Source organism: Macrobrachium nipponense, chromosome 10 (assembly GCF_015104395.2).
Source record: "Macrobrachium nipponense isolate FS-2020 chromosome 10, ASM1510439v2, whole genome shotgun sequence".
In the NCBI taxonomy this organism is placed as follows: domain Eukaryota; kingdom Metazoa; phylum Arthropoda; class Malacostraca; order Decapoda; family Palaemonidae; genus Macrobrachium; species Macrobrachium nipponense.
Genome location: NC_087204.1, coordinates 42,001,642 through 42,027,370, shown reverse-complemented (window position 1 = coordinate 42,027,370; position 25,729 = coordinate 42,001,642). Strand labels below are relative to the sequence as shown.

Genomic DNA, 25,729 nt, shown 5'->3' with positions numbered 1-25,729 from the left:
TGGTTTTTTCTGTAAGTTGACTGATCATCAGGTATAATGTTGAGTTGTTTCAAGTGTTTCCATGTTTGTTCATGAACTACTGTTTCTATAAGTTTTGATAAGTACTATAGGTTCAATATTGGCCTATGAAAGTTAAGATTTTCTTTATCACCTTATCCTTTGTAAGCTAATTGTGAGCTTTATACAAGCAAGCTTTTCACTGTTTAGGAAGGATGCCTGTGCTAAACTCATTCAGACAGTATCAAAATATAGCTCCCGCAACTAATTAAAGTTTCTGTATGGGTCATTTTCACAGAAGGTATTTTTTGCTTTTCTCATGGTTTTTTCAAAGTCATTCATGTTCAGTTCTCAGTTCTTCAAACTTACTGAATTTGCTATTCCTCAGAAGAGACTTCCTTTTTTAAACTGTGGCAGATTCTTTCAATTTTTTCTTCAAAGTGGTTCACAAAGTTATCAGACAGGTTCTTGTGGTCACTGGTTACATCAGGTAGTACGTTTCTTTTTTTGAGTCATAATGTTCCTATTGTGGATTTTTTTAGGATTTTTCCCTTCACTAAATGTTTTATTGTAATTTATTTTCTTGGTTTTCATAATCAAGTCTTTCTACTTATTTCTGGCTGTTTTATACAGTGACCAATTTTCATTACTTCTTGATTCTTTCAATCTTTCCGTAGATCTTCAATTTTTCTTTTCTTTTTCTTAGCTTCACATAGTTCGCTGTTAAACCATTTTCTTGAACTATTATTTGCCATTCACTTCTGGTCATTTATTTTTGTAGTTTCATGCTAATATACTTTTGCTTTAGTCTAATACAGCTTACACATGTCTGGTCACCTGTCAAGGTATTCCTCAGATTACACTTGCACTCCTGGCTTGTTTCTCTTATTTTCTTTATGCTTTCAACAATAAATTTAACCACTTTAAAGATGGTTTTGTTTCTGTAAGTAATAGTTTTTCATAGCATGGCCTTTCCGTATTAATATTTATACTAAATGTAGGTGACTAGTTTATATGTTGGGAATATCACACATTCAGGCTCAACTTGTATGTCACTCACAGTCTCATTGTTTTTGTTTTGTATAGGTCGATGGTATGATTCAATAATGATGTCGGTTTCTTTGCAACATTTACAAGGTCGTGGCTTTCAGGTAGCTATAAATTCTTTAACAGTTGTCATCATTATCTTATAAATGCAGGTTGAAGTCACCATAAATCATTGTATTTTTATCAACTAACATGTTTTGGAAGTCACTGAATTCATCTAGGAACGATCTCTTACTTGCACTTGGTTGTTTGTAAACTTTTATAATTTGTATGTGTTTATTTATTTATGTGTTAATTTTAGTTGTTGATATATTTGACAGTATATTGAACACATTTTGGTTCATTATAAATACTTTGTACGTATACTTTTTTGACAAATTCCACTCCACCACCTTTCTTTTATTGTCCCTCTGTACATGGTAAAAGTTGTGCGACCCTGTCGTCATTTTGTTTATCTTGGAATAATCGCTTGAACTATTGCTTAGCCAAGTCCTTGTTATGCATATATCTAGATTGTAGTCAATTATGAGGTTTCTAATAGTGTTGGTTTTATTCCATACTGACTGTATGTTTAATAAATTGCATAGATTATTAGTCAAAGCCATGATCTGTATTATTTTTTGCCCTTGATACTTGTTATTTATATCTGTATCTAGTTCTCATTTTGAGCCTTTGCACTCAATCTCTTTAAGAGATTTGACTGTGAAGGATTGTGTTTTTGTGGCCTTGGCTACAGCAAAAAGGGTGAGATACAAGCTATAGATAGGAAAGTAGGCTTCTCCCAAGGGAATGCTGTCTGCTCTTTGTCCTTAGGATTTCTGGCTAAAAATAAATCACTTTACAAGCTTTGGCCTTGTTCCTATATGATTAAGAGCTTGTCAGGTATTTTGGGTCCAAGTGAGCAAGAGAGAGTGTTGTGTCCTGTGAGACCTCTCTCTGATGATGCTCATTGCACTGTAGTGCCTGACTACTTGTTTTATTCTTCAGAACGTTTAGTGCCAGCTCAGTCTGTTGTGATGCCTTCGTCTGTACAATAAAAAATCCAGGTTCTATGATCAGCGAATAGTTGTATGATATTTTGGGTTTTGGAAGAAGCCCACATCTTTAACAAAACCCTCTAGAGATTTGCCTCTGTCTCCTGTGTTGTCAGTCAAAGGGATAAGAACCCAGAAGAAGGGTCTCCTCCTCTTGCTTATGCAGCTCTGCCTTGGTTTTTTTCTCCAGCTGCTCCTTCTCCTGTATCTTCTTTTCAGATGAGTAACCCTCAGTCTGAACTGTCTACGTTAGGTACCTAAAATGGTCCTGTGTGCCTCTCAAAGGAAGGTGCTGAGTGAGGTTGAGACCTGGGTTTTGGACAAGAGGGAAAAAGAGATAGCTTGCTTCTGTTATCCACCGTCTTGCCTGCTGAACAGAATATACTCGTATTATGCTACCGTAGAAGCTTCTTCCTTTGGTGTGGCTGCCTCCTCCCAAGAGGACTTCTCTGGTCATAATCATTTGATCCGAAGGTTGGCTTTTTCAGCGGCCAAGATTATGAAGTCTAATCTGTTATCAGAAAAATGCTTGGGTTCCTCATTTAGCTGGACAAAATCGGAGGATGCACAGAACTCAAGGCCAGTCTGTGATATTTGAAATAAGCCAATCACTGTGCTTTGCATTACAGCCTCCACAAACAATGAATGAAGTTTTAGAATCCTGTGACTGAGCCATACTAATCCTTTCCAAGAGACAGTCATAGCCTAATCCTTTCCAAGAGACAGTCATGGCCGCCTATATAGAATTGTCAATAATTGGATTGTGGCAAAAAGCAGATACGTAAACATTGTAAAATTTACTGAATTTTAAAACAAAGAATTTCTTTGCAACTACACTAAATTTTTCTGACAATTAATAGGGCGTCTGGACTTAGTGTATATATATTACAGCCATAAGTCAAGCTTGTCAGATGTTACGATGAGATATAAAAGTTAGGGCCATCAATCCTTGGTATTAAAAACTGAACCTTTGACTTGTTGCTAGGTACAAGTGTCTCAGATAAAAACATCAAATTGTAGTTGTAGGCATAACTCAGGATATCAAGAAAATGTGGCCTTAAGCCCTCAGTATTTGAGTAAAGAACTTTGCAGTTTTTCAAACTGTAATGAGCAGGCCCAGGGTTCAGCTCAGTGGCAATGTTAGCAGCAAAACTAATTCATAAATAGATTCTTAATAGTAACAATGTAAAGATCAGCAGAACAATAAATAATAATAATACTATCAACAACAACAGTACATATTTAATTTATTTACAAAAATTCTGTTGAAAGTATAAATTAACTTGGCCATGTGTCATTTGATTTGGAGAAATCAAGCAGGAAAGAGGTTCCGTTTCTTCAATAGCCCATAGATTTATTAATGGCAACTTATAGACTGGCTCAGCTCACCAATTCTAGGTGGCTCAGGATTTAGTTGTGTGCTTGACTTCAAGGAGCCCTGTACTGCCTCTCTCTCACATGTCTTTTTATATACAACTATTTGCCTCATAAATATACCCAGGATTGCTGTTGGTTTTTAGTTCTTATCTCTCATGACAGTATGCATGTCAGTTATAATTGTAATTTTGCAAAGAAAAATGGAAGGAAATGTTGAAAAAACATATCCCCAAAAAAATTACTGCATATTCGATCTCAGTAAATTTACATAAATATTTTCCAACGAATATGCTCAGAATTTGTTACTGATTTTAGTTCTAATGTGTTGTGATATGATGTGAGGTGTAATTATAGTTTTACAAAATAAAATAAAATAAAATAGTTAGAAAAAACATGCATAACTAGGTAAAATTTATGATTGCCTTGTAAAAGAGTCACCACAAGGGGTTGTAAATAGTAATTATTTTCAACTTCTTGTGGAAGGTAGGGAGAAATTTTTAGATTTTTTTTTTTTTTACACCTTGTGCATTTTCATCTCTTCCTCTTTCCAGTGATGTGTTTTTTGCTTTAATTGGCTGACCTCAAAATTTACCCTGGTGGGGTGCTGCATTTTTTTTTTAGCTTGGCTCTTAAGGGTTAATATTTTCTCACCGTGATACTTGCTAATGGGAGTTAAAAGTGTGCCAAATTTACATGTGAAATGCTGTGTTAAAATTTTCCAGTTTGAAATTTAATTTTCTTTGTTTATTGTTTAAAATTTTATATTAATCGCTTGTGTTTAGAGAGAAATTGTTTATGATTTTATCAATTATTTACAGAAACTTATCCTTTTTTCCAGATATCTTCTGCTAAAATGACTGACGGATTTTTCAGATTGAGGTGGACTAACCACTCCTCAACTTTAGTTAGTCTGCTAGACCATTTTAGGTCACAGGTAATCTATAAACAATTGTTTAAGTGACATTTCTTTGGCATTTGTGCATTTGAATTCTCAGTTACAAAGTTTACGTCTTCATGTAGACAATAATATGTATTTATAATGTTTACTCAAGGGGGATTCCTTAGCAGTAGTACAACTTTTGAAATGTAAGTTGTTCATGCGCGAACAAACCCTCGGTCTTAACAAGAGGATAATTTCTAGTGCCTAGCTGGATCCGGTAAAAAAGTAGATGAAAGCAAGGAATCTTGTGGTATCTGGCAACGCATGTGTAGATCGGGTGAAGTGTGGTCAAACGCCGAACATCTACACAAGTCTTTCTTTACCGCCTTGGGACGAGAGTTGGGTTTTTCCCTCTCTTAGCCTTTTTTCCGGTTTTTGCCCGTTTCGTTCCTTTAGTGTGTTTGTGTGTGTTTTTACCTAATATTACGGCTTCTGCTCCTTCTCGACGTCAGCGTTGGCGCCCTGGGATTCCTGGTTTCCCGTGTTCTCGTCTCTTGGCTTCGTCAGCGACGGACCCTCACATCTCTTGCAATAGGTGTCGTTCCAATTTTTGTACGATTACGAATCCTTGTACGGAATGCCGGGCATGGCCTTTGGAGCAGTGGAGGAAGTTTTATGGTAAGAGGGAACGCCGGAGAGTCTCCACTCTTCCTTTTTGGGAGGGTTTTACTCCTATTCCTGATGTTTCGTCTTCCGCAGTAGTCAACCCCCATAGTAGCGTTGTCCCTGCATCTCCTTCCTTTTCTTCCATTGATTCGTCGATGGAAGTATCGGGAGGTCGCCTGGGAGGGTATTTATTTTGTAAGTAGCCCCCTCTTCTTCGGGAGTTTTTTTGGTTCCCGAGAAGGGTGAGGTTTTTTCATCATTCTCTTCTCTTCCAGAGTCGGAGGCGTCCAAAATGGCGGCGATTTGGAAGACGCTTGGGCTAGGGGGTACCCCGTCCTGGGGAGGATTGCTAGCACATTTTGAGAAGGCTCGCACCCCCCCTCCCCAGTCCAGCCAGGCTATCCCCCCTCCTCCAGGCCTCGTCTCCACGGGTGGGAGCAGTTGGCCATCTTGTATTGCTCCGCCGGTGTCTGCCGCCACCTTGTCTTGGAGTGATGCTGTGGCGTCAGCCCCGTTGTTGTCGTCACGGGGCCCATCTTTGTTTATTCCTCCGCCTGTGGCATCGCTTTCCCCCTCGCTCAGAGGGGAGGCCGTGACGTCACCACCGCTTGTGATGTCACTCTCATCGATGACGTATCTTCCAGTCGCCTCCAAGCCGCCTCTCTTAGATGTGACATCATCTCTGCTGCCCAGTTCGAAACATCTCCCTTCCTTGTCTTTGGAGCCTTTTCTGGCACATCAATCCGAGCTCATATGCAAGGCGGTGCTTCAACGGCTGGACACTGTTTTGATGTGAAGTTGGCTAGGCTGCCTTATCGGTTAGGAGGACTTGTAGGAAACGCGTTGCTTCGTCTCCGCACTCCGAGAAGAGTGCACATAAGAATCTGGTGCTGTCTACCTCTCCCTCGTCCCCCTGTACGCCTCGTGGGCGTATTAGGCATTGGAAGGCTAAGGACCTTGCCCATCCTTCGCCGCCGAGAGTGCTGTGGTTTCGGGCAGTGTTAGTGATGTGTGTTCTGCAGGGATTGCTTCACCACCAAACCTCGTACGTGCAACCACCCCACCCCCCCCCCCCGTCCTTGCACATTGCAAGCGTGTTGCAACCTCCCCCGTCCGTGCACGTGATGGTAGTGCTCCTTCTTCTCCCAGGCCTATTCGTTGCTGTAAAGACCTGAAGGCTCCTGTCAAGAGGTCGAAGGTAGTGAGCACGGAGGTGGTGCAGCCGGAGTGTTTGCTTGGTTTCCAAGTCTTCACTATTAGGGATTCTCTGTCAATCTTGAGTGCTCGAGTTTAAAAACCCCCCATCTAACGTATGTACAGCCACCATGCCCTGTGTCTGTTCATGGACGCCTGGAGTCACCTGTTGAGGTAAGTGATGTGCCTAATGTTTCAGTGGGTCCATCTCGGAGGCTGACGCTTGGACCCAGCCCAGATAGGCTAGCAGAGATATCAATCTGTTTGCCCACTAACCCTTTTGTGAATTTTGGTGAAGAAAACGCATTAGAAGAGGCTACACATCCTTCTCGTCGTCGGTCCCCGGTACCAGAGCAGGAAGAAGGGGACACGCAGGAGTCTGTCTTCCTTTTTGGAGGTTGTTGATCTCATTTGTGGGTTCAACATTTTGAAAAGTAGGACTCAGGATCGGTCGTCTTACACTCCTTGCTTGGAAGCCTTGGTGGGAGCTTCTCAGGACCCCAAATCTTCTCTCCAGCTGCCGTTGTCAGGGCACGTTCAGTCGGTCTTGCAGAAGGTTAACGCCTCTGTCTCTGACTGGGACGGTTCACTTCGCTCTAGAGGCTCTACCAAACTCCTACCTCCACCTCTCACAAGACATAGGAAGTACTATGCTACGAGCTCTGCATTTTTGTTGTCACGCCACCTTAACCCAGACGTCATTCGCCTGAAGCCAGGTTTGATTTTGGAACAGGTGGGATCAGTGGTTCCGTCCTTATCTCCGCAAGACGCCTTAGCCTTGGAATCTACGGCGGCCTCCATGTTGCAGACAGTTTCTTGGCTGTACCTCTGGTCTGTGTGATTGCCAAGATAGCTTCTGACTGGTCCTCTGATGGGTTGGTGAATGTTGCCTCGCTTGCCAGTCTTTTGCAATCCGGGGGCAAGGCGTTTTCTTATTTGGCTCACCTCAGTACCGATTTATGGGCTAATCCTCTTCTGGTTAGGAGGGACGCGGCTTTGTCTAGGATGGAGAGGTCGCTTGACACCGAGTCTTTGCTGGCCTTGAGGAACGGTGACTTGTTAGAATCGCAATTTTTGTTTCCATGGACGGAACTCGACAATGCGATAGACCGACGTCGGGCTGACACCAAGGACCGTCTGGTGCACCAGGCCGTGTCTAAATCAGAGCCCCGCCCTCGGATATGTTTGGCCCCCCTCCTCCCCCGGTCCAGCAGCAATTGAGGAGATCGTCACCTGGTAGGCCATCGAGGACCTTGAGTTTGGCAGGGCCTTCCCGTTCGTCACAGCCAAATTCTCAGGATCAACGCCCCTTTCGCTCTCGTTCCTTTAAACCAAGAAGAGGCCCTAGGAGCAGAGGTCAAGGGGGCCGTCGGTAGGTTGGGCACCTCTCCCTCTCCTGCACCACGGGTTGGGGGTGTGCCTGGCTGGCCAATGGGCCAAGTGGCAGTTATGGGGCGGAGAAGTGGGTGGTAATTGTCCTTTGGGTGGGATACCTGTTGCCATTCGACTTCTCTCCTCCTCTGTCGGACAAGCCGCAGCTCAGGAAGATGTATCCCCCAGATTCTCTGAAGTTCTTGGCTCTTCAGGAGGAGGTGCAGAAAATGCTGGACAAGGCTGCGATAGCGGAAGTAGTGCGTCCGTCCCCGGGGTTTCACAGTCACATCTTCTTGGTGCCCAAGGCATCGGGAAGACTGAGGCCCGTGATCGACTTATCCACCTTGAATCGCTTCATCAGGAAGACACGGTTCAAGATGGAGACCCCGCACTCAGTGTTGGCAGCTGTGAGCGAAGGCGACTTTATGCTGTCAATAGACTTAAAGGACTTATACTTTCCAAATCCCTGTTCATCCCACGTCCCAGGAAGTTCCTTCGCTTCTCTCTGGCGGACAAGATCTTCGAGTTCAAAGTCTTGTGCTTCGGGTTGACCACAGCCCCTCAAGTGTTCACAAGGGTCTTCTCTCTTGTGTCAGTTGGGGCCATGCTTAGGGGATCCGTTTGCTGAGGTACCTCGACGATTGGTTGGTCTTGGCAGTTTCCAGGGAAAAGCTGCTGTAAGACAGGGATCGCCTTCTTCGGTTCTGTCTGGACCTGGGCATATTAGTCAACCAGGAAAAGTTGAACTTCGTACCCACTCAAAGGATTCTCTACCTGGGCATGGTCATTGATACGACAGTGGCGAGAGTTTTCCCGTCGGATCAGAGATGGGAGAAGTTGCGGGCTGTTGCGCGCAACTTCCTCTCAAGTCGCATCAGTCAGCTCATCAGTGGCAAGGTTCTTCTGGGAGTGCTATCTTCCCTAGAGAAGCTGGCCCTCATGGGCGTCTTCATCTTCAGTCTCTGCAATGGAGACTTGGGGAATTCTGGTCTCCGGCGGGGGAGGCTCTCCCCTGTTTATGGTCCCACTGTCTTTGAAAGTGAGAGAAGAACCTTTGTTGGTGGCTGGACGACCAGAATCTATTGAAGGGCATCCTTCTGTGTTCTCTCCCTCCGGACTTCCTTCTGTTCTCGGACGCCTCCCTCGCGGTTGGGGCGCGCACTTAGGCGGCCTCATCACTTCAGGCGTTTGGGGTTTAGAGGACAAGCAAGCAGCATATCACGTCTTGGAGTTGAAGGCGGCTTTCCTGGGTCTGAAGGAGTTTTGGGGGATGGTAGAGGGTCACTCTGTTGTTCTCATGTCGGACAACGCCACGGTGGTAGCCTGCTTGAACAAACAGGGAGGCCTAGTTTCTCAGCAGCTTCATGCCTTGACCGTCGAGCTTCACCAGTGGGCAATCAGCAATTCGGTAGAGCTCTCAGCCAGGTATATCCCAGGGAAACGTAACGTGGTCACAGACAAACTCAGTCGCCGGGATCAGATCTTAGGCACAGAGTGGTCCCTTCATCAAGTGGTGGCGGACAGGCTTTTCCAGGTTTGGGGGAGACCCATGCTGGACCTTTTCGGCGACACGTTACAACAGCTGGCAAGGCACACTTACACAGGAACTGGGTGTTCTGTTCAGTGGTCCCAGATCCCTTGGCATTGGCAGAAGATGCATTCCAACATCCCTGGGACAACCTGGAGGTGTATGCCTTCCCTCCGTTTTGTTTGATCTGTCAGGTTCACAGGGTCTGAGAATGACTGGTGGCCCCTCTGTGGCCTCAGGCGGAATGGTTTCCAGATCTGCTATCGTTGTTGTCGGAGATTCCAAGGGAGATTCCACCTTGGCGGCATCTCCTGTGTCAGCCCCATGCAGAAAGGTTCCACCAGTCAGTAGAATCCCTGTCTCTTCACGGTTGGAGGCTTTCAACTATCTCCTCCGAGAGAGAGGCTTTTCTCAGAAGTCAGCTGGGCACATGTCCAGCAGTCTTAGAAAGTCAACCTCCGCAGTTTACCAAGGCAAATGGGCTATCTACTGTGATTGGTGTCGTAAACGGGGTTTTTCTCCACTCACGACCTCTATTCAGCGAATAGGAGACTTTTTAACCTTCCTCAGAGACGAGAAACGTTTGTCTGTATCTGCTATTAGAGGCTACAGGGCAGCTCTGAGTTTGGTGTTACGCCTGAAGGGTATCGACGTCTCCTCTTCCAGGGAACTTTCTCTGCTAGTTAAGGGGTTTGAGCAGTTGTCTTCTCCTAGAGAGCTCAAGCCCCCAACGTGGGATGTTTCCTTGGTGCTTAAGAGCTTGACTAAGAGCCCATATGAGCCCTTGCGCCGCTCATCTGATAAGAACCTGACGCTTAAGACAGTTTTCTTTTGGCTTTGGCATCTTCCAAAAGGGTAGGAGAGCTCCACGGTCTGAGTTATGAGGTGAAGCACACCAGGGGTTGGAAGTCAGTGTCCTTCGAATTTGTTCCGGAGTTTGTGGCCAAGACCCAAAATCCCTCAGTGCATGATGACAGGTTCGCTTCGTTCTCCATTCCCTCACTGACTGACTGTGGGTGGTGATTGGTGATGCTCAAGAACTTTTGTTGTACCCTGTCCAGGCCCTGCGTTACTATCTTGAAAGGACTTGGCACCTTAGACCAGGCTGCCGCAGACTTTTTGTCAGTACAGGCCGTACGAAGAAAGAGGTGTCTAAGAATACTATCTCTTTTTGGATACAGGAAGCCATCAGACAGGCATATTTGACTCTTGATGATTCCATCACCACGTCTGTGGAGGCTAGAGCACATGACGTTAGGGGTATTGGTCCCTCTCTGGCTTTCAAAAAGAACTTGGCTGTACATAGAGTACTGAGAGCTGGTACTTGGTTACGCCAGTCCACGTTCACCTCTTTCTATCTTAAGGATGTTGCCCACAGATCTATGGACACATTTTCCCTGGGTCCTGTGGTGGCTGCCCAACAGGTTGTGCAACTCATAGTTGCCCTTTGTATCTTACCTAAGTTGATTGTGTGGATGAGAGAATGAGTGAGTTGGCTTGCCTCCTTCTTTCTCTTGTACCTTTTCTTCTTCCTTCGGGCGGTTTAAGGAATTGACATGTCATTTGCTGGACTGGTCTGATACAGGTGAGTGAGGTAGTCATACTGGTAGTGTGGTCGTGCAGTATTCAATATCTTACCCACTATTTCGTAGCATAGGCTCCGCCTCCTGGGCAAGGAGGAGTCGGGAGTACTACAAACCCTAGTGCCCTGTTTGTTTTTTTGGACAGTCACAGTTTTTCTTGGTTCCGTATACAATGGTTATACCATATATCATTGTATGTCACTCAGGTTCTGAGTGGTTAGATTTTAGTGTATCTAGCTTCTCAACGGGCTTCAGTCCCTCTCTAAGAACTATTTCTTTTGAGAGCTGGACTGGTGGGTAGGCCCCCAGCCTGTCTAGGATATCTTATACCTCCCTCCAAGTATGAGTCTATCCTATTGTTAAGACCAAGGGTTTGTTCGCGTATGAACAAATGACATATTTTCTAAGACAATTTGTATTTTTTAATGCTACAAACCTGAGGTCTTAACGTTATACTGCCCGCCTCTAGCCACCCCTCTTTTTATTAAGTCATCCTGAGTTGGGAAAGACTGGCAAATGTTTGGTGTTTGACCACTCTTCACCCGATCTACGCATGCCTTGCCAGATACGACAAGATTCCTTGCTTTCATCTACTTTTTTACCGGATCCAGCTAGGCGCAAGAAATTATCCTATTGTTTAAGCCTCAGGTTTGTAGCTATGAAAAATACAAATTGTCTTAGAGAATTTGTCTATTAGGGTCAGTCTTCATATATGAAACTGGTCAGGTACTTCACCTTACAAGATGAAAGTTAATGGACACTAGTATAACCCTTTGATGTTACAGTAGGCTATCTGTTAGTGGTTTTACAAGGTGACAGAAATATGAATATGAGTAGGCTTACCATATCTATGTACTGGAACATTGAGAAACCTCGGGAGCATGTTTCCTGTCCTAGGCATCCTGCTGTTCTGCTCAGGAATTCAGCCACAGTCTCTTATTGTTCTCTAGTGGATAAGAATGTTAAACCGTGTCATATCAGAAAAGGGTATTAAAGTTTCTGTGATAATCAACTTTGGTTTAATGATTCAATAGACATAATATTTATGGTAAGTAGACTTTAAAGTTCAACACATCTAAACTAACAGTCATCAGATGTTCGTGTTAATGAGATTTGTACAACTTAATTTTGACCTCCACATTTTCAACACAAACTTCCTAAACTTGGTAGATACTTTTTTTTTGTTATTGCATAGATGTTTCTTTTACATAGACCCTGTGAAATCGAACTCATTGGACTACTATTTTGTAATGTCTTAATACGTGTTCATGATTTAGTAAACTCATTGGAAACTTGGGGACTTTTACATTAGAAATATTTGAACAGAACTTCTCTCTTCCGTTAACGACGCCTCAGCATGGGTTCCCTAAACCTGTGGCACTCGTTGCATAACCAGATGTTCTGTAGACTTGAATCAGACCTTTGTAGTAAATCTCTGTTCCAAAAACTCCATTTAGTTCCTTGTTGGACAAGTGGGTTGTGTGCTCACCAACTGATTCGTAAGTTGCGAGTTCGATTTCCCGCTCTGCCAACGTGGAATCAGAGGAATTTATTTCTCATTAGAAATTAATTTCTCAATATATGTAATGTGGTTCGAATCCCACAACAAGCTGTAGGTCCTGTTGCTAGGTAACCAATTTATTCCTAGCCACATAATAATCAACCCTTCGGCCAGCCCTATGAGAGCTTTTAATCAGCTCAGTGGTCTGGTTAAACTAAGATTGTATACTTTTACTCAAAACTCCATCTCAATATGACATTTTAACTTTATTTTTTTCGTATACTGTACATATATCTCATAGTCACATATAGTACTGTTAATATAGTATTTTGTAGGTACATTGCTGTCAAGGTCATCAAATCTTTTAAGCACTGAAGATAATGTATACAAAACACATCTTTATAAACAAGATTTTTTTTGTAATAATTACTTTGTGTCTGGTTTAATTTTCTAGACATAATTTTTAAACACCTCACTGGTTATGTTTGAAAGAGTCCAAGTTATGCACTACAGTTGACCCCAAGGATTCTCAGGCTATAGGGAGCCACAACCTCCTGCCAAATAGCTAAGATCCATAAATACTTGACACCCCTCTGAAAACACTTACAACTGCCTATTTTGTTCATGAAACTTACCTGTCAGATATATATATAGCTGTATTTTCTGAAGTCCGACAGAATTTTAAAAACTTCCTTCACACGCAGTGGTCGGCCAGGTGTTATTATACCCATTCCCGCCGCTGGGAGGCGGGTATCAGGAACCATTCCCATTTTCTATTCATAATTTTTCTGTCGCTGGTGCTGAAAACACCTGTTTTTCAGTTACCTCCGTCTTAGGATTTTGGAAACTTCATTGCCGCTAACAGTATCCTAATTGTCTTTTGATTTATTTACTTTGGATTTGTGGGATTTGTGGCTAGGCATAACGCTATCTTAAATTGATTTGAATTTGATTTCATTTTTGCATAAAATATCTGAATCTAGTTAGGCTAGTTTCAGACGGGGTTGTCTGCAAAGATAGGGTGTGGCTACCGAAAGCTTCGGTAGATCCGCACTTGGTATGTACGAGGGGTATGGGTCTTGCTTCTTTGTTGAGATTTGTCATGTAAGGAGTGTGAGACTTTGTCTATTCCGTAAGGAAGACGTATGATTTCGTATGTACGCAATTAATCATAAACATGTCTAATTCCGTAAGGAAGACGTATGATTCGTATGTACGCAATTAATCAGTAACAAAAAAAAGTCAGGTAGTGAACTTCTAACCTTCCTGTAGACTTTATTTTGCCTAGCCCTGTAGTATGGCCTATGGGCTATGAATATGTCTACGAGAGGTGCTCGCTCTCCTTCATTGCTGTGAAGTGCTGCTTCTGTAATTGTTACTCCTAACCCTGCAGTGTTGCCGTTCGGGCACCCTAAGCAGTGTCTGTAGAGGAATTGCCCTTTGCTCTGATACTCTTTCGATTCGTATCTTGGAATCGAAAGTGCTTGCTTTAGAGAGTAAAAGTGAAGTGCAGAAGTGCAGTGATACCCCTTGTGTAGTGGAGGGTGCGTCAGATCGGCCTCGTTTCGCCTCTGCTTGACTCCCAGGACCCGGGGAGGGAGCATGTCGAAAGCCTAAGGAGGGTTACAAGGAACCCCCACCGATCTGGCGTGCCTTCGGCAGTTTCTGATGAAAATCCCCAGACTGCCAAAGTGCGTGCGCGTGCACGAATCCTGAAAGGATTGCCCTTTCTCGTCCTCCGAAGCGTCCTCCCCATGCAGGGGTTGGAGCTTTCGGAAGGACTCGCGCCCTCTAAATAGAAGCTTTATAGAAGAGACGCTTCACGTCCTCTCTCCTCTCTCTCGTTATGTGTTTTCAGTGAGAAGTAAGAAGGCGACGTCGCCTGAACTCGTGTCCGTCTTTCCACCGAGAAATACGTAAAAGAAGTCATAGTAGCAGGAAGCTTTTGAGAGCGGACGCCCCGGGGACGCTCTGGATGGACTCCAGGCGCGCGCGGGTGCACGCCAAGTGCGCGCCAGTGGACGCCGAGCGCGCTCCAGTGGACGCCGAACGCGTTCCAGTGGGACGCCGAGCGCAGCGCCAGTGGACGCCGAGCGTGCACCAGCGCACGCCAGGTGTCGCCTGGCTGAACGTTTCTGTTGAACTCTTCAAGCTCTTGTTTCAGATATGGGCCTAAAGAATGTTTACCTCTACCTCCGGTGATACCTTCTACCTCACCTGCAAAGAATGTGAAGTAGGCAGTGCTTCGGAGGAAGTTTAAAGTGAACAGACAACTTCTTCTTCGAAACCCAGCAAGACATCGGGTTTCGTGAATTCAAGAGGTCTCTGTCAATTAATATTGCTTTTCGCATAGGTGGATGGAGTTAAGAAAAGCTCAAGGGAAGATCTCGTTTGCTCTACCGCAACCTTTGCCATTCGGCCAATAATTTAAGTTGCCACTACCGCAGTCAAGAACTTTGCGATAAGGAGTTACGGGTTTATGCAAGGTCTTCATGTCCTGCACGTCAGGACTCTCGGCAACGTTCAGTGGGATTCTTGCAAAGGCACTCATCAAAAGGACGCTTTTCAGGAAAGCGCAAGACAGGACTTCCTTTGCCATACTGCCAATAAATTTTAAGCTTTAGCCGGCATTAGTTGTGATACGGGAGAGGAAGCTGGTTGGAGAGTTTCTTCCTCTTCCAGGATAATTTTGCAAGCTTTTTTAGCCCATCTGAAAGGGTTTTTCAGATGATAGATTTTGTTAGTTTCTAGTCGGGACTACGCTGCCGAATTGAACATCGTCGTTCTACCTGCCGTAAGCCAGTCTCTTAACAGGATTCTTGCCCCTTCCTCGTTTGAGACGGGAATCGAAAAAATTAAATGCTTGACTCCCTGGATTACGTTTTGTCAATTCATGTATCCCTCATTGACAATATCTCTTTGTCCCGTAAATGGGTTAGTTCTCATTGACAAACATCTCAGTAACTTGATATTGCGTAAGCGAATAAGCTCTTATTGACAAGATTCGGAAGAGCTCTCATTCGTCATTCGCAGACTCGTACAAGAAATAGACTTGTAGACTACGTCAATGAACGCTTATGTCCAGTAACATAAGAAGCTTGAGCTGACTGCTTCGATTCTCGTAAGTTTTGTTCATGAAACTTGCCTGTCAGATATGTATGTAGCTGTATTTCCGAATTCAGCTATATATATGTCTGCCAGGTAAGTGTGAACAAACTTTATTGTGATATAATTTCATATTTTGCCTTCGTTATTTTACTTCTGGATTGGTTCAAGTCATATACGCTTGCTGTAGTTACCTCTTCGGATGGCAACCGAGAGGTCTATTGGTCTATTTTAAGGACATTTAATCGTTACTCCCTGCAGCCTTCCAGGAGTTTCCAATTTATCTTTTACCGTTGTATGGTAGTGTTCTGACGACACAAACGCATCTATATATTTAGCGTTTTCTGTTTCGCTTAAATATACCAGCTTGAGAGTCTTTCGGCTCAAAAATAACGGACCTATTTCTTCGTAGAATAGGTAGCTGGCAACCCAGACATAAAGTTTAAGAGACGACGTTCGTAAGCTGCTGGCTGCTGCTGTCACGCTGTTTGTCTGTCTTCCAGTCCAACCGAGCCAGTAACAGATCGGGCGCTGTCATGCGCGGTAGGTTTACGTCTCTCTCTCTCTCCCGCGGGATTGACTGACTAACCGTATCTCTGTGCTGGCGTTACGTCTCTCCTGCGGGATTGACTGACTAACTGTAACTCTGCCCTACAATCACGGACTTTAGCCTAAGATTGAGGGGATTTCTTACGTGAATGAATAAACGTTGCATTCGTTTTGCCTTACTATGTTCACAGAGTTTATCTCTTAATCCTTTCGGTGCTTCGTTACCGGCAACAGATATAGAACTACGAGGTCTACCGCAACATTGCACTTTTATATGCTCTCCTGCTTAGGCAAAGCGCAGCCTTATTAGGGTTAAGTAAGCACTACTCGGGGAGGGAATGGATGAGCTTGCTGGGGACCATTTCCTTCCTGAAGAAGTTTGTTTCCCCGAATAGACTGCAATTCAGACCACAGTTTTTTCCTACCGGGAAACTGAAATATTATTCAAGATCTAGGAATGATTCTGAACATCTCTCAGTGCGTTTATCACCTGAGGTGATAGAAAGAAGGTGCCGGACATCTGGATAGGGTTTCAGATGTCCTGGATCTTAATCTGAAAGAAGTAAAAGCGATTCGGTAGTCCCTCCAGTCCTCGTAACGAGTTTTTTGGGGACCAGTGGTCCAGATCAACTCTGATATTCCACAGCTCTCTCATATCTTAAGAAGTATCTTCTCTCGGTCCCTGTTCGAGTTTACGAGAAAGCCTATTATAACAACAGGCGTAGAATGTAACGATCCTCTAGAGGTTCGTTACCGGATTGCGAAAGTCCCCGTACGAATCGTCTCGATCGACGGCAGCAACTATTGACTTCCGAGTGGATTCTTTCTTTAGAAGTAAGTTGAGAGTTGTGGAGACTTTAGGGACGCCCTTTCATTCTTCTCTTCGATATGTTGAGGACGAAGAGGCTTCTTCTTCTCTGCTCCCTTATTCTCGATGCGGGATCGGTACCATTAAACGCCATCCTATGATATTGAACGGGGATGGATATTTGTCTCTTTTCCCCTTTTTTCAATCGCTTAGGAAATGTAGGATTTATGACGTCCACAGGGAGCGACAATGACGCTGATCGCCCCATGTTGGCCTTCAGGATCCTGGATTCACAGAGGTCACATACTTCCTAGTTCACTTTCCAAGGACCTTTTCCGAGAGAGTCGGTCTACTCTAACTCGAAAGGTACCTATAACCTCTCCGCTCTGAGTCTTGACTACGTTCAGGCTATCGAGATGTTGACAGGAATAAGATTACCGTCTTCCATGTCCGTCTGAAGAATGGGATAAGCTGGCAATCACAACTATTAAAGAATACGCAAATATGTTGTTGACGGCCTTTGGGCTCAGAGATTTGCGTCTGTCAAACACAAAGCCCTTCACGATCTTTGAGTTCTGTGGAATCTCGAACCTCGCTCACCATCTACTTTTTGTCTCACCTGCCTTTTCTCGGAGTCAGACACTCGTGCTGAGATCATGGCGACATATAGTAGCCCTGAGTTTCTTGTTGACGAAGTCGGTTGCGTTTATACAACCCCCGATGATCGTGTAACATGAGACCAGGTTGGACTGTCAGGCATTCTTCCTTCGGGACTGAATCGCCTTTTTGCTCCTCGCTCCTTTCTCCTGGCACCAAGAAGCTCGAGTCAGGAGTTGCTTCGCTGACGACGTTGGGTTGCGTTGATACACCCTCAAGGTTTGCTTAGATTGAATCGACCAGGCAGTCCAGACACTCATCCTTCAGCGAAGAATAGTGCCTTATGGTCTTCAGGGTACAGCCTTGCTGTCCTTGATTCGTCTGACTGGTCAACTGGTCGGTCACCTGACTTTAGTACAGACGGACTGACTGTGCATGTCCAGATCGAAGCTTTCAATATGGAACTTAGACGTAGTCTGAAGTTCTTGATGTCAAAGCATTCGAACCTCTCCTACCTGTTAACTTCTTGCATGTGATCAGGAAGGCCTTCTTCTAACCACCCTAGATACGACAAAGAGGGTTAGTGAGATTTTAAGCCATCGTCACAAGTTTTTTGCTTTAGAGAACACAAGGCGGTGTGCTCTCTAACCCTTCCGTTGTGGCCTAAGAATGGTAACCCGTTTTGTCCGTGGGCCAGGAGCTGGAATGCAAGGATGGCAACAAGTTAGTGGGCAGGAGCCAGAGAGAGTCCTGTGCCCTGTCGGGTCTCTCAAGTTTTATCTACATAAAACTCAAGAAAGTCGAAGTCAATCGGGCAATCTGCAGTGTTCCGAAAAAGACCAGACTTGCCCATATCGAAGAACAGCCTGGCTTTAGTGTTAAGGAGTTCTTTCAAAAATGCTCCTTCATTGTGTTTGCACAAAGATTTGAAATCTTTTATCTGAATGCTCACGAGGTGAGGGCGCGGCCTCGGAAGCATTTTCAACAGAGCATGGCACTCAGCAACATCCTGAGTACCATGTTTTAGCGAAGCAACTCTGTGTTCACTTCACACTCCCTGCGAGATGTGAACGATGGCATATGAGATCTGTGCTCGCTAGGGCCATACGTGTCTGCAGACACATCTTGGGGGGGGGCTAAGAAGTACCACTCATCCTATCCTGTAGAAAATGGTTAGGAAGAGCTCTTAATTTAGTTGTTGAGTCGCCGACAACGGCGACTTCTTAACTCTTAAGCCTTAGTTAACACACCTTAACTTTGGCTAGGTTGGTCAGGTGGTGATATATATATTTATATATATATATATATATATATATTTTTTTACTTCTTAGCCCTCATGGTATGGTCAATATGGTCTAGTCACGTCGTGGTCTCGCCCCTGTTGACAGATCATCTGGAGTGCACCAGCTATATAGGTCTCTACCTCGCTGGCACTCTAGTAGCACAAGCAGACTTACGTGGCAGTAACCACGAAGCCAGCTATGCTAACAGGTGGAACCAAGATGTAAATCATCTGCATGCATTTGTTTCCCAAAATCCTTCTATTCTGTCCCTTCCCACCTCCAAAGGTGGGATTCAGCTATATATATTATCTGACAGGTAAGTTTCATGAACAAAATGATATTGTTATGATACAATAAAGTTTGTTCATACTTACCTGGCAGATATATATAATCAAGTACCCACCCACCTCCCCTCAGGGGACAGTGGAAATAAAAATTATGAATAGAAAATGGGAATGGTTCCTGATACCCGCCTCCCAGCGGCGGGAATGGGTACTAACCACCTGGCCGCCACTGCGTGTGTCGGAAGTTTTTAAAATTCTGTCGGACTTCAGAAAATACAGCTATATATATATCTGCCAGGTAAGTAATGAACAAACTTTTATTGTATCATAACAATATCATATTTCGATAGTTCAAACACCAAAAACCTCCTCTGAAAATACTTATGCTCACGTTCCTATTTTACAAGTTATACTGTCATGAAAAATGTACATATTTAGTCATAAAATTAATATGAAAATACAGTAATTAGCAAATATTTCTACACGAAAAATTCCATGAATAGGCAAATTTCATACATTCAACTTCCCTGTCAGATATATACTTAGCTATAGACTCCGTCGTCCCCGATAGAAATTCGAATTTCGCGGCACACACTACAGGTAGGTGGGGGTCAGGTGATCTACCGGCCTGCCGCTGGGTGGCAGGAATAGAACTATTACCTTCTAAGGACAGATTTTTCTCTATCGTTTGGACTGTAAACATACGTTTACGGTTCCTCCTGATTTGATTTTCGTGTTTCATCGCCATCGATCTTCTGGGCTGTCTTTTGCAGGGAAGTACTGGGTCTTTGGTTCGGCATACGCTTTTATTAACTTTTAATGAATTTCGCTTCGAAATTTCGAAGGAAATACTAATTGAAACTACCGAAATTATCGGTAGACACTCACATAGTTTGCCAATAAAGGGAAGTTATTAATATTTATTCATTATTAACATGTAATAAGGTTACAACTTTATTGAGGAAATATTAAACTTTAATTTCCTACTTTAGGAAGTCAGAAAAGCATATAACTAGATACGCTTACTTTATAAGCTTTAATAGCGTTTGTGCTAACGAGCAGTTAGAGTATTAGCAGTACTAGTAGTTGTTGCATCCTCATCACCTTATTACTCCACAGAAAACTACAAATTTATATATGCAAATTTGAAGATAATGGATCTAGCTCAAAAGCGAGCTCTAAAAAGGTAAGAAGTTGAATATAGTGTTCCCCATTGAAGTGGAGGGTGCGTCTGATCGGCTCTGTCTCGCTCCCAGACCTAGACCTCTTCCAAGCTCCCGGCCCAGGCCCAGGAGAAGGAATGTCGACAGTCGTACGGAGGTTACGGAGAATACCCACCGATCAGGCGTCCCCTCGGCAGACTCTGTAGAACGTCCCAGACTGCCAAGTTCGCCATTGGAAAGGCGTCCTAAAATAGTTGGAGGGTGCGTTCCGATCGGCTCTGTCTCGCTCCCAGACCTAGACCTCTTCCAAGCTCCCAGGCCCAGAGGAGAAGGAATGTCGACAGTCGTACGGAGGTTACGGAAATCCCCACCGGTCAGGCGTCCCAGACTGCCAAGGATCGCCATTGGAAAGGCATCCTAAAAAGAGTGCTTTTCGTCTTCCGATTCGTCCTCCTCGAAGAAGTGGATGGAATTCCGACGAACTGTCCGTGTCCGATCAAGAGTTAGTTGGGAAAGCTCCGACGTTGGACTCGTGCCCGGAACGTTTCCCGGACGATTCTCCCTACGAGAGAAAAGAGCCAAGAGGACAATATCTCGATCTCCTACGCCTTCCGAGCGCATTCTCCTATTCATGGCAAAGAAAGGAAGAAACTGCGACGGACTTCCTACTTAAAATGCAGGAACAAATTTCCTCTTTAGTAGGAGTATTGAGAAAAGACCTTCCGAGGAGAAAGGACGATTTTCTTCCTGTTAAGAGATCTCGTCCTACGGGCGTTCGACTCCAGACTTATCTCCTCTACTCCTCGTACGAGTACAGAGACGAATAAAGAAAGAAGGACGAAAACTCATAGGATTGAGACGCAACATACGGACAATGACGAAGAGTGTCCGAGTCGGACAGAACCACCCAGGCGCTCGGCGCCAGAATTGGACTACTCGGACAGGAAAAAGTGTCCTACGCGGACGGCTCCAACCAGACACCATTCGCCAGACGCGGACAGCCCGGACAGGCGGATATTTCCTATGCGGACAACTGTGTCCAAGCGACTCGTGCCGATTGCGGACAACCTTGACAAGGCGGACAGCCTGGATTGGACAAAACGTCGTGCGCAGGCAACTCCGTCCGGGCGACAGGCGCCAGAAGCGGACAAGACGGACAGGCAGAGGTGTCGTACTGGAATGACACCAGCCAAGCGCCAAGTTCCATAGGTGGACAGCTCGGACAGACGACACGGTCCGAGACGGACAGATACGTCCAAGCGCATTGAACAAACCGGACTTTCGGCAACGGTTAAGCACCAAGCGCCAAGATCTTCCTCAAAAGAATCATACGGAGAATCAACCAGGGAAGCGTCTCTTTATGATTTGGACCAGGAGCGGATTTCTCTGGACAGAGACGAAAGGTGCCGCACAGGCGGCCGTCGTCCTGTTCACGATATGTCCGTTTCGGGTGGAAATCTGCCGCAAGCACAGCTGTCTCCTGAGAAGAATGCAATATGTTGCACAGGCGGCCGTCATTCTTGTCAGGAGGACTTAGATGATGATAGAGTTTTTTCTCAGGATCGTTTGCAAATTAAACAAGATTTGTACGAGCTCTCATTCATTGATTAGAGGCTCTTCCAAATAATAGAGGCATAGAATACGGCCTTATATCCAAGAGAATAAAAATTTGAGGGATTCTCTTCGATCCTAGAGTTTTCATTGCGATCTCTTTCGACTAATACTAATTCGTGTTTATTGATGAAAAGAACGAAGAGGGCAAGATTTCCTTTTCTCTCTCTGGAAAAGAATGTAGTAGCAAGACTTGCTGTATACGACTACTGAATGACAAGTCATATACCCATACCAGAGTTGCCTTTGTGGTTCGCTACGGAATTATCTATATCCTTACAGGTTTTTTCCTGGTAAGGACTTCGCTTAAAAGGTTTGTTACGACAATACCTACTCAGCTTCGGTATTTAACAAAGGTTGTTTGGCTTAAATTTGCATTATTAAGAGCTTCCTTAGGCTCGAGAATAATTGTATTATATTCCTTCATTGAATGAAGTAACTGGCAACTCATGATGAATGCAGTCAGGCAGCGAGCGAGACTGCCGGGCTGTCATTCTAAGGCCCAATACTGAATACAGTACCTTCCGGTTCTCGGTCATGATTAGTTGATTACATCTCTCTCCAACGGGATCGAATGGTTAACCGTATATCCCCCCACAATCATGGACTTAGTCTCGAATGGAGGAGATAGTTAAGCTAACACAAATAAAATATTGTCTGCCTTTTTCTAAGAAGCTTTCAATAAGAAAGATATTATAAACCTTTCAATGCTGTTTACCGTAGGTAACATTATTAAAGGATTCTAAGCAGTAGAACATTATATTATATAATGCTCTCATGCTTACGAAAGCATGGCTTATTAGAATACATGCTTAGTGAGAAGATGGATGTCGTAGAGAATTCACTTTAAGACTACGGTATGGTCAAGTCTTTCGAGAAACGCACACAACCTTTTTAGAATCGGATATTGCTCAAGAGAAGATGGATGAGTGGGATGGGAAACATTCTCTTCGTGGCAGAAATGGTTTCCCTGAATGGACTATACTTCGTATATAAGAGTTTTTTCCTACTAAGAACGGAATTAACATGTGAAAGGAGGTCGGGTACCATAAAGGCACAGATGTTCTGACACATAACATAAAGAGAATTAGAAGAAAGCGCCAGCCTGGCGCAAAGCGCTAGAAGCGCCAACCTGGCGCAATGCGCCAGAAGCGCCAGCCTAGCGCAAAATTGCGCCAGAAGCGCCAGCCTGGCGCAATGGGCCAAGAGCACCATCCAAGATATTTTCTCGTTTTAGCGAGTTATTAACCTAAGAATCCAGTAGCCTCTCGGACAGCAGGCTCGGTAACGGCAAGAATCGTTCCTGATTTCGTTACCCTTTTTATCACTTAGGCCAATTCCACGACTCTCTCATATCGCAAAGAGCATCGAGAATCTCTTTTTTCGCTCCTGTTCGCGTTAAAAAAGAGAACCTATTTGGAAAACAGACAGGGAACGTAACGATCCTTAAGAGGTTCGATGCAAGATATTTCATGTCCGTGAGAACCTTCTCGATCGACGATAATAACTGTTAACGTATGTCTAACATTTATTGGAAAGAGTTGTGAGAAACCTGCGGAAAGTCTTCTTCATAGATCTCTTAACAAGGTAGAAGAAGAACAGGCTTCCTATAGAATGCTTCCTTTTCCTCGAACCAAGAGAGGTAGCAATATACGCCATCTTTATTTTATAGAAAGGGGAATATACTATAGTCTTTTTTTTTTTTTCCCCTAAATATAAATATAAATATAAATTCTTTACAGAATTTAAGATAAAGGGCATCTAAGAAAGAGAGGATAATATTTATGCCTCATTTTGGCTTCAGAGAGGTTGGATTCACAGAGGTCACGTTCTTCTCACAGCATGTTTTTGGAAGTCTTTTCCAAGAGAGTCTGGATATTCTATCAGCATCTATTATTAAATGGACCTTAACAACCTCTCCACTCTGAGTCTGTCTGCATGCAGACTGACCAGAAGTGGACATCAATGAGAGGATTTTTCAAGGTAGATGGACAATAGTCATGGCCTAGACATAGAATTGCTGCAGATCGTGCTAGAGGGAATGAGGAAACTGTCCTCTTCCGATACCTCTGTGAACCACATAGCGGTTTTTTCTTCCCTTTCAGAGGGAAGAATCACCTTTGTATATATCTGCTATCAAAGAACGCAGTAAAAGGCTATACTCTGTCTCTACAAAGGGAATTGGAGATAGCAGAGGATTAAGATCTTCGGGATCTTATACGATATATACCTTAATATGACAAGAGTAGGATATCATGTACTTCTAATGGGATCTTTTTTTGTGGCCACAGATTCCATGTTCCGACAAGATGGAACTGCTCCTCATCAAACTTCTTTGAGAAATTTTTTATGAGGGAATTCTTTGTTTCTCTGGGTCCTAAACGACCAAGAAGACAAGTGAATTTTTTGAGCATTGGAATCTCGCATCAGATTCTATGCAGACTAGACAATGGGTTCTTGCCAGCATAGTATGTCTAGCAAAAGAACTGAAACCCCCTATTCCTGATTCAATGTTTTCAGATAGAGGTTTCGTTGTCCAGGCAGAGTACTTACGTTTTCATCTACAGTAGAATGGTTCAAACGTTTGCCTACAGAGTCTTTGGTATGCGATGACGGCTCGAAATGCTTCCCAGAAGGTGTTCAGAGGGATACAATAAAGAGCTAGAAATCAGGAGTACTCCCAATTTCAGCTCGGAGTCTCCTTCGACTTCCAGGCTTCTTCCCTTCCTTCGGGCAAGGATAGGGAAGATTCTGCAACGAGACACCCCTTCAACATGTAAGAAGAGATCTCGTGAGCACGGAAGTATTCAAGAAGGACCCTCCTCGGAGGAAGACTCTTATCTCTCGTACGGTTAGATATCCTATCGTCTACTGGATGTAGCTGATTACAATCACCTCCCCTTACCGGAGAGACCAAAAGCTCAAAGTGAAAGAATTTCTTCCACCCTTCTCCAGTCTCCTGATAAACGATTGTGGATGTTAAGGACTTTCGGACAATGTAGCGCCAATCAGGCGCCAAAATACCAGAACAGGCGTAAAGACGCCAGAGGAAGACAGTCCAAATAAACACTGTCATTGTCTGATGAGGAGAAGGAGCCTGGCGCAGATGCGCTAGAGGCAAATAAATCGGAAAAAGTGTCCGATGTGGGCATCGCCAGTTTCCTCGAGACTCTTTAACAAGCTCGAAGCTCCAGCAAGTGGGGAGAAGTCAGCCAGGCGCCAGGCGCGAGGCTCCAGGCAGGCGCAAGGCGCTAGCCAGGCGCCAGGCAAGCAACATGCGCCAGCCAAGCGCGAGGCGTCAGACAGGCGCGAGGCGCCAGCCAGGCACAAGCCAGGCTCTAGGCTTCATCCAGAAGAGAATCAATTTCAAAGAAAGCCCTGGTCTTCTTTGGAACAGTGTGATCTCTAAAGCACTTCTTAAGTAACTTGATGATTCCTTCAAACAGCTGAGAATTAAAAGCGCTTGAAGTGCGAGCTTTTAACAATTCTTGTTCTTTCCATAACAATATGTCGTGAGAGACATATTAGCTGTAATTTACGGGAGATGCAACTCTGTGTTGTCTTCTCTTTGCACGAAGGAGGTCAAGTTGACCTATGAGAGATCCTTCTCTCTTGGTTACGTGTCTACGGATACGTTGCTGGGATAGGGAGCCGACACTGATCCTTAACTAGTGAGTTAAAAAATTTTATTTTAACATAAGTATACTATTTTCTTTGGGTTATTTGAAATGAGTTTGGGGATAGCTCTTTTCAAATTAAGCACAAACCCTCGTGTTAGGATCAGGTGATCGGGATCGGTGTTGTGCTCCTTAATTATGCCAGTAGGCATAGGTGTTTTGTCAGGTAAGTGGATAGGGCCCCTTTGACAAATAACCATTAGATTCTGTCAAGTAAGTGGATAAGACCCCATTGACAGATCTACAAGAACTCTTAGCCATAGGTCACATCCTCGCTGAGGCTCTTGAGACGAAGCAGACTCTTAGCAATAGCTAGGAGGTCAACCCTTCGTCTAAACACATAGGAACCAAGGTTTTATTTATTTATTACCTACAACATATGTTGTTTACCTGTCTAATCAGTAATTAGCTGTCTCTTACCCACCGCCAAAGGTGCCAATCAGCTAAGTATATCTGATAGGGCCAAGGTTG

At 44.2% G+C, this 25,729-nt stretch overlaps 1 protein-coding gene across 2 annotated transcripts in view; it reads left to right on the top strand.

Annotated features, from left to right (window-relative positions):
- LOC135223583 (zinc finger and BTB domain-containing protein 14-like) overlaps positions 1-25,729 on the top strand; it is a 315,347-nt gene that overhangs the window by 219,669 nt on the left and 69,949 nt on the right. For both annotated transcript variants that reach the window (XM_064262123.1, XM_064262121.1), the window contains one exon: positions 4,294-4,389. In XM_064262123.1, the coding sequence (XP_064118193.1) occupies positions 4,309-4,389 (81 nt within the window). In that variant the 5' untranslated portion in view covers positions 4,294-4,308. The remainder of the gene's footprint in view (positions 1-4,293; positions 4,390-25,729) is intronic.